The following is a 13,473-nucleotide window of genomic DNA, read 5'->3' on the forward strand; positions in this document are numbered from 1 at the left end:
CATCCTGCACAAAGCTTGCTTCGAGGGTAATGTTGAACAGCCTGTAGAGGTGTCTTGACAATTCAAGTTTCAGGCTAGCCAGGAGAAGTTCTGGTAGGATATGTGGCTCCAGAGATATAGTGCTCTTGACCTTAGATAGTGCCATGAGAACTTAGCTGCTAATTAATTTGTCTGCTAGTGTGTTGGCTATGTGTCCTCTAGGTCCAAGTATGTGATATCATCTACTATTAGATCTGAGCATTGCTGGGTATTGTTTGAGATTTCTAACACAGTTAAAGAAAGCTTTATTGTTATCTTTCCCCTCGGTGTCTATTTGTATACTCATATCGTGCTTTGGTTGATTTGATCAAGATCTAGAGTCCTATCTCTAGTTTAAAAAGAGTGTTTTTGGCTTCTTGAGAGTTAGACTTACTTTTGCATGCAATCATTTTTTTCTTTTATTACAGAGCCTGTCTACTTTTGACTTTAGTGTTGTATTTATTTCTGAGGGGGACAGTAGCATCTATGCAACTATTAGCATGTGCACATAACTTGGCAATACAGAACTGCACATTAGTAGCGAGATTGTTGAGGTTCAAGGGGCTTCTGACTTTGGTCAGGTCATCAACTCAGTTTTAGTAGCTAGGCCTTTGCAAACTTTCTGAAAACTGACATACTGGAAGATGCTTCTGGCTTCAGCCATAAAGTAAATGTGAGTGACTTGTGGTCTGACTTGACTAGGGAGGATGTTACAAAAGGCAGGGAGCACAGCTGTCCCATGTTGGTATGGAACAAGTCCAGGATTTTATCTCCCCTGGATGGGATATGGACGAATTGGTCAAGGCAGTCTGTATTGATGAAGTCCAGAAATCTCTGGGCATACGTTTGAGAATGTATAAGTCTTCCGGGTGCTGGTGGGATAGTTTAAGTCTCCTAGCAGAATGGAGTTTGGCTTAAACACAGGGACTCCATAAAGGTTAAGCAGATAGGATGCATGGGCAGAGGGGGACATTGGGATGGTGGGGTCCTGTAGTTAGTCAGCTATGGTGTGATAAAAAAAGTTTAAGTAAGTTAGAGATTTAATTTAAGAATATGCACACTTTTGCTTTTAGTGCCTATTTCTTGTGCAGTGGGCCTGTACAAATGATAGGCTTTGAAGTCCTCCACTGATGTTCTTGAACCAGGCTTCTGTGAAAATGCACATATCTACATTTTCCAGAGTAAGTAGTGATTGAAGGGTGTGGAATTTTTTTGTTAAGGCTTCTAATACCTTAATGTTTTCCTAATTATGTTTAGTCGTGTTGGAAGCGTTAGAAGACTAACTTTGTATAACAAAGAAAGGCACTATGGGGGTAAACAGTTTACAGAAGTCTTGGAGGAAAAGATGCAGGCCTTCCCAATCAAAGTAGTTTATATATATATATATATATATATATATATATATATATATATATATATATATATATATATATATATATATATATTTATACCCTCTTAGAGTGACACCAGAATCTAAGCCAATTGCTGAGATCAATCTTCTTTTGTTCATAATGTGGTATCATTCCTGATGATGGCAGAACACTGCTCAAGGCTAGTTGCATACCCACCTCAGACACCTATTCTGAGAGCTTCATTTATAGACTAGAAACATTCACATTTAGCAAGGTCACATTTTAAGGCATTAGGACTGAGACTGAAGTCTAGAAAATCCTGGTATGTCAGTAGTTACAGCTTTGCATTCCAGCAATGCAGTGTGGCTCACTTGGGTGTGGCTGGCACTACCAAAGTCTAAGGCATCATTGGTCATTTCTCATATGCTCCTAAATCCAAGCAAGTCATGTACATTGCTGGTTTGTAGTGCTATTTCTGACAGATGTTACCAATGAAGCCTATTAAATCTGTCTAGCTATCTAGAGGTACTACACACACTATATACGGTATGCTCTACATCTGACTGCCATACAGTACATGGTACTTTTCCGTTATCAGGGCAATACTGTTAATGTGGTTGCTGAGCTCGAATCCAGTATCCAACTGTGTATGTTTGATTTTAATCTTAACAGGTGTGTGTAAAATGTAGTGGTTACAGCTTATTTTTTTAAATATTATCCATGTAATGATCTGACACACGCCTGGTAACATTAACATCAAAAATAAATGGTTTGACAGTGGATTTGCAGCTCAGCAGCTGCATCTACACTGTTTGCCCGATAACAGAATAGTTGAAAAAATTGCCAAATAACAGAATATTAAAAAAATCAAAACAAAAAAAAAAAACAAATGAGTAGTATTAAAGTGTTTCCTTTTTAAAGCATCAGCCACTGATTTAGCAAGGCATCACTGACAACGGAAATGACTGCTGTTGGGATGTACTAATATTTTATTTTACGAAGGGTTAACATAATTACTTCAATTCCAAGTCGCATCTTAACAACTTCTGTGTTGTAAGCACTTCAAGGCAAACATGCATAGCCATTTCCCTGCATTTCTAACGTCATTTCATGCCAAAAGAAGTACAATCCCTCTGATGAAATATATTCATCATGAGTATGTGTTCAAGTTTCTCCACTTGAGAACTGCATGGACTACATGTGAATACAACACTGTAAAGGGAGATAGTTCATTTCATGCCAAGTAATGTGGTGTGTATAGCAAAATTAAAAAAAAAGGCCTGTTATCTGAATTGGAAGTATTTCTTTATTTTTCTACTTTCTGTCCTTGTAACTTAGCGAGGCAGTATTTTAAACGTGATCGTTCAGCTGTAATCTAGGACCTTAACACATCTGTTAACGAGATGTGTGTACGATTTAAAATAACTTCTATTTTTTACAAATAAACAAATAAATTATTGCAATAAATAATTTGTACAGACAAGTGGTTAACAAACATGCTAACAAACTGGATTACAGATGAACGATCGTGTTAACAGTGTTGCCCCGATAACGGAAAAGTACCCAGAACATAAACAAAAATGACTTTAATGCTGATATAAAATAATTAAAGTGCTGCTCTCCATTTGACATATTTTAGTTATGCTGTTAGGCAAGTAACCACCAATAAATACATTACCAGGTAAAATACATTTCCTGAAAATTGTTGGACAGGCTTCAAAAGAACATCTGATAAAAAAACTATCCTAGAGAAAATACAAAAATAAAACAGCTAATTTAAAAAGAAAATTATGCTTCCATGCAATGGTTGTAGTAATTGCAATCAGAGTCAAAAGTGGGTTATGTAACAGCTTGTAAATTATACAAATTACTCTGTGCTGACTATGAAAAAAGTTCATGACTTTTAGGGAGTACATGTATGCTATTAAAAGAGATAACACATATACTATTTTACTGACACATTCCAAATTCTGCAGAAGTCCTATGATGATCATGTTTTGAAATAGCTGATGCTGAACTCACAGGATACAATTATGACAATCCACTAGAACAAAATGAATATTATTGGGAATCTGCACTAAGTGCAGTTGTATTTCCAGGTATTACAGTCCATCGAGATCCACTACATCAAAGAACCATTTAATCAGAATCTGCAATCTTCTCTAAAGGTTGTATGACCTCATTGTATATCACAGAAAGAAGGCAAAGTCCAATACAAAGGCTTGCCATTCCCCATTTATCCACTGGCTGCAAAGTTATTTATTGCAGGCAATGTAACAGTTGTTCAATGATGCAGGACTTTAATCATTATACCATAACCAATGAACTCAGTGGCTCTGAAACAGTACATCTGAAAACAAAGTGTTCATTTTTGAGGGGGTACATGCCACACTTGTACGGCGGGAGGTCCTCTCAGTCTGACTACTACAAAAGTACTCAGTGCACTTCCAAGGTAAAAATAAATTTTAATGTTATCTTGATCAAGTCTCTTCTATTAGAGAATTTATTTTCTATGAACATGTTATTGACACCATATTGAGTCTACTTTTAGGGTTTAGTTAATACATGTGGAAAGCAAAAATCTCAGGAAAGAACACACAAGCTGGGGTGGAGGGATCAAAAGCAACAAATTGTGAGGAACTATATCTAAAGGTACGCAAGCAGTGTAAGAAACCAGCAAAGAAGGAAAGTTCACCACCGTAAAATTAGATGTCATTATTTCTCTAAACAGAAAGGTGGAAGGCACCTCATTTGGAATAATGAGTTTCATTCTGGAAAACTTCTTAATAACAAGGATAGTATAAAAGCAGGTGAGAGGATTACATTGAAAATAAAGTCTGCGCTATAAACATGGGACAGCAGACAAAATTAACATATACTGAAACAAGAAAGCAGAGAAGTAACTTAAAAAAACAGTATCTCAAATGATTCTGTAGAATGCAGGTGTCTGTCATATAGAAGAGTGCAGAAGAAAAAGAACACAGTTTGAAAAAAAATGTAGTGAAAAATTCAGGGAAGAAACAAGCATAATATGCATATAAAAAATGATGCACGTCTGGAAACGTCTTTCTGACAAAAGTGGTAGCAAATACTAGAATGCATGACACATGCAACAACTGACTCACTCGATATCCTACACACTGCTAAGAGGTGAACTGTGTCTGGCATACAAGGCATTCTCCAACCCATTACAGATGGAATTATTACATCTCAGCGAGTCAAATGGCATTAAAAATACTCAGTATAAGGATCTAAACCTATTTTGCATCATCAATAGGACGGTTTAGAGGGAGAGGTATGTCTTACACAGGATTCTGCTGCTGTGGAACAGACTACCCACCCACATAGAACAAAGTTCATCCCTGCCAATGTTCAAAAGCAACTTAGATCTATAGATGGGAAACTATACTACTAGTGGAAAGAGGCAGCACCTAAATGCTTTATCCCGTGCATGGGTCTCCTCAAATTACCTGTGGTATGATCCCAGTTATTCTCATTCGAGGTAATACATATATTATAAACCATGGGATGGGTAAGGCCAATCTATAACCAAAGGGGATAAGTTATTTGGAGCACAAAAAGGGAAATTGGCTAGGCTTAAAATGGCTTGCAAGGGCAACTTCCCTAATACTTATCTATGAACCTACAGATAAGATCTTTTTTTTTTCTTTCTTTTTACAATAAATAAGGAAACGGGTATACTTGGTGGAGCAAATGTTGTTCAACAACAGTTAAAATTTAAGCTTCTATCACTCATTCTCACCAAGCCAGGTCTGCTCCATATAACAAGAAACAGAAACTACTTTCTCAGAACTCATGGCAAACAAGTAAATTAAAAAAATAAACATTCTATGCTTTACAAGCAAGTGTAAATCTTACTTTAATAAGGTAAATAAAATCAAACTGATTCTGTACACATTATGCTTACAGTAAATCATAGTTGAAATATTCCATACACATTACAAATGAAATCCAATAAACAACATATGTAAAACATACATCTAAAATTGTCACTTTCTAACAATGATGTACCCTAGTTGTACTACACATGCACAAAAAACACAGAAATAGTCACGGTAGAAAGTACCATTGTGTAAAATCACATAAGTGTATTCATCACGTAAGGGATTCCCTGCCATGGATGACTGACGTCAGGACAGTCTACCAAAGCCTACCATTGCTTTAAGGTACACTGAATGTCACCCAAAGGCTTCTCACGTAGCATAAGGCATAAAGGTGATGTTCAAGCGTATCATTCTCAGAACTGATTGCCCCAGTAGGAACATCAGTCCAAGGAAAACCAAAGACAACCTGCACATCTAAGAAGGAAAAAGACTAGGGGGATGGAGGGAGGGAGTGAATACTGCAGCAGTGAAGGCAAGGGCATCTAGTGTTATGGTAAGATTTTGTACAACTGTACTACTGTATGTCCTTATATTCACCACTGCAGTATTCATTACTTATGGGAGGGTGCCAAAGCTCAAAAAGAAACTTGGGAGCAAGAAGCACAGTCCTCTAAGAAGCCATGAAGAATGGCATTAGCAAAACCAGCTCTAGCTCTGAAGATACCATGCAACTTTGTAGTCTTTGGTAAAGGTATGCACAGAAGTCCAGGTAACTGCTGCAAGAATAGAATTAGTGTCTAAGCCCTTGAAAAAAGCACCAAAAATGCCACTGCTCTAGTAGAATGAGGCTTTACAGAAAAAGGAATGTTCTTGCCATGAAAAGTGTAACAAAAAGAAATAGCCTTTGAAATCCAAGTATTAATAGTTTCTTGGAAACAGCTAATCCTAAAGACCTAGGATGAAAGGAAAAAAAATTGATCAGATTTTCTGATAGCTTTAGTCTTATCCAAATAAAATCTGACCTGCTGTCTATGCATGTCCAAAGTATGCAGCACCCTCTCAATGTCAGACTGCGGCGAGGGGAATAAAGTAGGCAAATTAACAGACTGATTAAGTGACAACTCATTAACCATCTTAGGCATAAAAGGATTAGTACACATTGGACACCCTGTCCTCATGGAATATCAAAAAAGCGGACAAGCCATAAGGGCTTGCAACTCAGACACCCATCTGGCAGAAGTAAGAGCTAACAAAAGCACCGTCTTCCAAGTTGCAAGGAAGCTGAAACAGCAGGCTCAAATGGAGCCTGGTCAATTTCTCCAGAGCAAAATCAAGATTTCAGGGGGGAGGAAGAACAGGCTCCCAGAGAGGTCTAATATTAAAGACACCTTTAAGAAGTTGCTTAGCCTCAAATCTAGAGGCTAAAGGAAGAGTTAAAGGCAGACAAACAGAAAGAGCTGATAAGTGGACCTTAATAGAAGAATAAGCCAAACCAGCAATGAGCAACTCACACAAATAAGAGAGAACCAAAGGAACATCCACAGTAAGTGGGTCCTGGTTATGAGACAGACACTAAATAGAAAACCTCTTCCATTTAGATAAGTAGGATTTCCTCTTAGTATGCTTCCTGGCCTCCTGCAGGACCTGCAGCACGTCCTCAGAAAAAAAGGTGTCTGAGGAATCAAAACCCTATCACCCACAGTGTCAGATGACGCTAGGTGGGGATGGATGAGAGATCCCTTGTCTTGTGTGAGTAAATACACCCTGTGAGGTAGCTTGTGATGACTGGCCTTGGCTAGATGCAGAAGTAGAGGGAACCAGTGCTGTCACAACCAAAAGGGAGTCATCATCAAGATTTTGAGAGCATCCTGTTGAATCTTGAACAGGACTTGAGGAAGGGGAGGGAATGCATAAAGAAATATCCCTTTCCAAGAAAATGAGAGGGCATCCACTTTCCACACCAGAGGACCAATGACTCTGGCATAAAACAGAGGAAGCTGATTGTTCAGGGGGAGGCAAAGAGATTTACTTGAGGAGTACCCCACTGGTGAAGAATGTCCAGAAACACATCCCTGTGAAGCATCCATTCGTGGGACTGAGTGAGGGACCTGCTCAGTGTGTCTGCCACAGTGTTCTGATCTGAAGGGATATAAACTGCCAGAACAGTCACTTGATACTTGACAGCCAGATCCCATACAAAAGTGCCAACAGGCAAAGAAGGTAAGATCTTGACCCCCCCCCTCCCATTTGTTGATATACCACATAACTGTGGTATTGTCTGTGAATACCCTGAGAGCCCCCGGACAGAAAAGAGAATGAAAGGCTCTCATCTTTTTGACGCTGATGTGCTCTTTCTGCTGATGAGGCAATGACACTCCCTGAACCTTCAGGGAGCCAAAAGTTGCTCCCCATCCCACATCTGAAGTGTTTGTGAACAGATCCTGAGAGGGAAGAGAGGGCTTAAAAAGGAGCCCTGGATTCAGAGACAACTGCTGAATCCACCAGAGAAGTTCTTTTTTGAGACAAGGAAAAAGAGGAACTGTAAAGTCTAGAGGATGTGCATGTTGAAGCCACACTGCCTTCAGAAACCACTGGAACGTCCTCATGTGGAGTTTGACCAAAGGGAGCATCAGAATGGTGGAAGCCATGAAACTCAGAGCTCTCAGAAAGTCCCTAGCTCTAATGCAGGCCAGGGGAAGAAGAGTTTTGAAAGTAAGAAATGACAGTTAAGGCCTTTGGAGGAGGCAAGGATGCCAGCATTGGCACTGTCTCAATCCTGTAACCCAGAAAGACATGATACTGAGAAGGAGTCGGAGAAAACTTTTTGAAGTTTATTGTGAACACCAGGCGCTGAAGAAGAGAAATGGCAAAAATGAAGATTTTGCAAAAGGATAGCCAGAGAGGATGCCTGAATCAGCAGGTCATCCAAGTAAGGAAATATTTGAATCCCTTGAAGCCTGCAAAAAACAATCACAGGAGAGAGGCATTTGGTGAACACCCTAAGGACAGTAGAAAGGCCAAAGAGCAAAGCATTGAACTGAAAATGCCAGGAAACAAAAGAGAAATGCAAAAACTTCCTGAAAAGAGGAGGGATCGCAATATGGAGATAAGCATCCTTGAGATCCAGAGACACCAGCAAGAGAAGAAAGAGAGTTTGAAGGGACAACATCTGAAAGGAAGGCATCTTCAGAAAAGTGTTTAGATGAGACAGGTCTAGAATCAGTCTCCAGGTACCCTCATTTCTGGGCACTAGAAGCACTCTTGAATAAAACCCCTTCCCCCTTTGGGACACAGGCACCTCTTGAATAGTACCCTGTGACATGAGATCTTGAAGAAACTCTGGGAAAAAATGAAGTTGCTCCAGAGGAGGCTGAGGAATGCCCATAAAAGGAGGACAAGATATCCACATCATGAAGTACCCCAGATGAACGATTAACAGAACCCAAGAATCCTGAGTGATTTGAAGTCAAACAGGAAGAGAAAAAGGCAGATAGTCAGACAGCACCTGGTTTCTCAGGAAAGAAAGGCTCCTGAATCCCTTCAGTCTGAGTGGCCTTAGAGAGGAGCCTGTTTACCACCCTTTTTACCTTTAGCAGAAGGGCGAGACTGCTTACGAACAAAGACTGGCTTAGAAGGGAAGTTTCTCTGAAATTTAGGCAGAGGAGAAACAAACACACATTTAAGTTCCTGCAAGGCATTCCCTTTGTCCTAAAGAGACTTAAAAAAACCAGCAGCCGCTTCCCCAAACAAAAGTTTATTATCCAGAGGAGCATCCATCAACTTACCCTTAATATCATCAGGTAAAGGTTGAAGCCTAAGCCAAGAATACCTCCTCATTACTCAGCCAAAAGCAGCAGCCCTAGAAGAGGCATCTACTGCATCATAACTACATTTGACAGAATGACAAACTACTTAAGAGGAAGTCCCTAGCAAGGAAAGAGCATAAGATTTACTCTAAAGAGTCTGGAAGATAAAAAAAAAAAAGCTTAAAATAATGAGAAAGAAGAGACAACACATACCTAAATATATGGGTCTGATAATTAACTGCCCTAAAAGCTAGGGTTGCAGAAGTATAAACCTTCTTACCCAGCCTGTCCATGGTTCTGCTGTCCTTGTCGGAAGGCAGTAACTTGGACAAGGAAGCAACTGAGATGGCTTGTCAGAAGCTACAGACACCACAGAGGAGTCAGCAGCAGGACATATGAACAAAAAGGAACAATCCTCAAGCACCCTATAAAACTTATCCAGCTTCATGGCAGCAGGGCGCAGAGAATAATGCGCTTTACAGGCACTGGAAAAAACATCCAGTAAAGCAGCCAAAACAGGAGGAATGGCCGCAGGTTTAGGAGATTCCATCCTTTGTAACTCACAGTACCTCTTATAGATATCAGACACCTGAGTACAATCCCACTTAAAAAAAATCCATCATCCTACAGACTGTGTCCCCAAAGGAAATTTCCACAGAAGGAGTATCAGAAATATTAGATTCCTCTGACGAATAGTCCAAAGGAGAAGGAATCTGAGTAGAATAAGGAAGGGATTCTTCATCAGAATCCAACTCTTTCTCAGAAGAATTCAGTTTTCTGGGCCTTTTAAGTGGAGAACAGGACCAAGGAGAAGCAGGAACCAAAATCCCTTGAGGTGGCCTTAATGACAGTAAAACATTAAATATCCCCTAATTAAAGGTCTGCCACTCACTTTGTGGATCCGTAGAAGTAGAAGAAACATGTTTAGTTTTCTGCTTGTCTTTTAAGGGAACATCTGCCCTAGAAAACTGAGAAGGCTCTGACCCAGGATGGCATTCGACAACCGTAGTAGGAACTTCTTCCCTAAGAAGACTCTGCGGAACCCCCCCCCTTGACCCTTCGGAAACAATCAACAGGGATTCCCCCCTGAACATCCGAAACAGATGCCTTCAAAGCCTCATTGGACGTGCTGCCTGTGACAACCCACCACTGTCAACCAATATGTGACGTTGATATCCCACCTGTGGGCCAGTAATCAGGGAGCCTCAATCCTCACCACTGGCACCTGTGGGGGGATGTTCACTGACAGGATAGCAGGTACATACACAGTATTTCCAGATGCAGCTCTCTGCACCAGGTGCAATTTCCCTTGGGAGCACACACAGACCACAGTCAGTCCAGGGCAGGTTTCTCCCTCTTTCTCCAGATCCCCAATAAGACTCCTCACTGGCACAGCTATAGAGTTGAGATCTCAGCTGAGTGACCAAGCCACGACCTCCAGCACCCACTTGGTCCAACCAGTGCTTCATGTCCCTGCCCAAGTAGCTGACATACATACTCTTTGAGGTTTGATTTACACACACACCCCTGGGAAAGGCTGACACAGGTTTACTAGCTATGCCCCCTTCTGCCCAGACTATAAAGTAGTTACCGCTGACACCAGTCATTCCTTATCATCTACTTTAGGGCCCTTAACAAAGGGTGTCCAATTTTACTGTGTAATATTAATATTAATACAAATGGTAGTTTGAACAGCAGCAAGGCTATTAGGAGTGGTCCACATGGTGCCACAAAATAAATATGCAAGTACTCTCAAAACTTAAATATCTCCACACAGATCAGCCACAATGAAAGGTTTAAATATATTTTATTTTAAATAAAAGAACAAGACAATACTAAATATATATTCACAGTGAGTGGTGCAGCAATTAGCATTACCACCTCACAGCAAGAGGTTCTCTGGTTCGATCCTCGGTTGGGGTGCCTTCGATGCAGAGTCTGCATGTCCTCCCCGTGGTAGTGTGGGTTTCCTCCGGGTGCTCCAGTTTCCTCCCATATCCCAAAGACATGCTGTAGGTGGACTGGACACTCTAAATTGGCCCTAGGAGTGAGTGTGCGTGTGCCTTCTGTGGAAGGTTGGCTGCCGGGCTGGCAACTTGACACCATAAAACTCCACTGTCAATCATGAGCGGATAGGTGATCCTCAGAAACCGATTTAATAGATTTTAATTTTTCTTCCTTATGACATGAAGCGTTTTGCAACTTGTAGGACTTAATATAATGAGTTACATTATGTAAATAAAAATGAATCCTTGTTAAACAATAAGACAGCTTTATCAACCAGTGAAGCGAGCTGCAGAACCAAAACCCACAGAGTTTGGTAGCCTAGTGAAACTTAGTCAAATCCGTGCTATAACCAAACCATTCAGATATACTACAGCCATTTTGCCTTGCCAAGTATATCTAATTCCCCCTGAAAGTTTGCTTATAAGATTAAAACCTTTTCACGGCAACTAAATCAAAAAATGCCTGCCCTGCGTGTTGAAATATAAAAAGGTTGTCACGTACTTTGCTGCCAAGTTTGCAGTGGCACATAATGTAGCGCAACACACTGCCAATGCACTGCCAGCATCACAACCAATGGCATATGTATGCACAACACATCATAAAGCCTGCAGCAGTGCAATGCAGAAAGATGGGCAAGGTACTAACTTTGTTTTCTACAACAGTATTAAACACAACAGGCTTATTTCTACAACAATGCCAAGTATATAAACAGCAATACACAATGCTGAAGTTTGGTTATTTATTTATTTATGCATGCGTGTTTTGATGACTGGTGGTCTAACTAGGTTGTGGACCATTCTCAGTGGAGGCTCAGTGAGAAAAGGTCCAAAGTGAAGAAAAAAACTACAACAAATTAAACAATTTTCCACTTATCCTTTGCACGTATTGCGTAAAGAACAATTGATTGATTTAGGTATATTAGTATACATTAGTCAGATGACACACAAATGCTAGAGTGATACTAAACACAGTAAGTAACAGTATAAAGGTATTTAACAGCTGATAGTCATGCAAAAGGGTACATCTGAGATATTCCGAGGCAGAAAGTTGGGGGGGGGGGCAGGACAAGGTCCACAAAGCAACAGATTTTTTGGGACAAAGATTGGTTCCTGATCTAAAGACTTAATGGTTCCTAATCTAAGGACTAAAAATGAACAGAAGACATACTCAAGACTTTTTGTGCAGACAAGTTTTGTTTCTAAATTGGAGCCAACTGGCGTCCTACATCCAAGTTATCAGAACTTTTTTGGTTTGTTCTGGCATTTAGGCATCTCATTAATTGTCTGTTCTTCTTTCGGCTTTTCCCACTTAGGGATCGCCACAGAGAAACTTCGGTCTGCTAATGACTAGCAGTAGATTTTACGGTGCCGAGGTGCGAGCTCGACGCCCAACCTTCAACGAAGGCACACCCATTCACGCATGTCTTTCGAATGCCACTCGGCCACGAGGAGGGCATGCAAACTCCACACAGAAAGCGCTCCAGCCGAGAATCGAACGGGAGAACCTATTGCTGTAAGGCGACAACGCTACTGCTGCACCACCGAGGCATCTCATTAATTATGCCTGGTTATTACTCTGGGGAAAATATCCGCCATCACTGTATTTGACGGTGGACCCTTTTGGGATTCAACTTTTTTAACTCAAGAGAGTGCCTGCAAGTTAAACAATATTTTCTCTCTACAGAGTTTTAAACAGCATTACTAGTATATACATTAAGTTTTTTTTAAAGACCTTAGAGCATAAACCAAGTTCAAAATGATGGTAATCAAAATAATAGCAAAATTGTTGTGAAAGGAGATTTCTGACACTCTTCTGTTGTTTCTGATACACAGCTAATCCGAGGGAAGATTCAAACTCCGCCTGCTGCCTCCTGATTTGCTTATTTTGTTTTGCTGGGCATATCTGAAGCATAGTACCAACGGTTGCTTCCGGGATACTGACCCAACCCCCACACCCAGATAGACAGCTCCGGATGTACAATTATATGCTACAGTCCAAAGTTTCAGAATTAGGAGAAAAATTGATTAGAAGTAATAAGCATGCATAATGACGAATGTACTTATAACATCTAACAGATAGCTGTCACACAAGATTTAAACAAAGTGTGCTCTCAAGAACTCTGTTTTAAGAAAAGTTCAGCGAGTGTAGATTAATTTAAAAGAAATCGGAGGTGTAGACAACATCTGTAACATCACAGTTCATGGTATATGCAGTATTTAGCCGTGACACTGTTATAAAATTGACCCAACTTGCAAATAACTGCATTAAAACACTGGATGCATGCCAAAAAAAAAAACGATTCAAAAATGAATTCTACTTACGGAGTGGATGGTTAAGGAAACAGTTAATTTGAGCGATTTTTTAGGCATTTAGTATTCTATTTTCTAACAGAGCGGTGTTTAAAATGTTAATCCCTTTTGGGGATGTCCATGCAAACTTTAGTGC

At 40.2% G+C, this 13,473-nt stretch overlaps 1 protein-coding gene across 1 annotated transcript in view; it reads right to left on the reverse strand.

The window, feature by feature from the left end:
• Positions 1-13,467, reverse strand: part of SPATA6 (spermatogenesis associated 6) — a 1,891,174-nt gene extending 1,877,707 nt beyond the window's left edge. The window contains exon 1 of the mRNA XM_044085978.1: positions 13,350-13,467. Within this exon, the coding sequence (XP_043941913.1) occupies positions 13,350-13,397 (48 nt within the window). The 5' untranslated portion in view covers positions 13,398-13,467. The remainder of the gene's footprint in view (positions 1-13,349) is intronic.
• Positions 13,468-13,473: the final 6 nt, after the last annotated feature.

This window comes from Protopterus annectens, chromosome 10.part0, assembly GCF_019279795.1.
Source record: "Protopterus annectens isolate FY-2018-M chromosome 10.part0, PAN1.0, whole genome shotgun sequence".
Classification (NCBI taxonomy): domain Eukaryota; kingdom Metazoa; phylum Chordata; order Ceratodontiformes; family Protopteridae; genus Protopterus; species Protopterus annectens.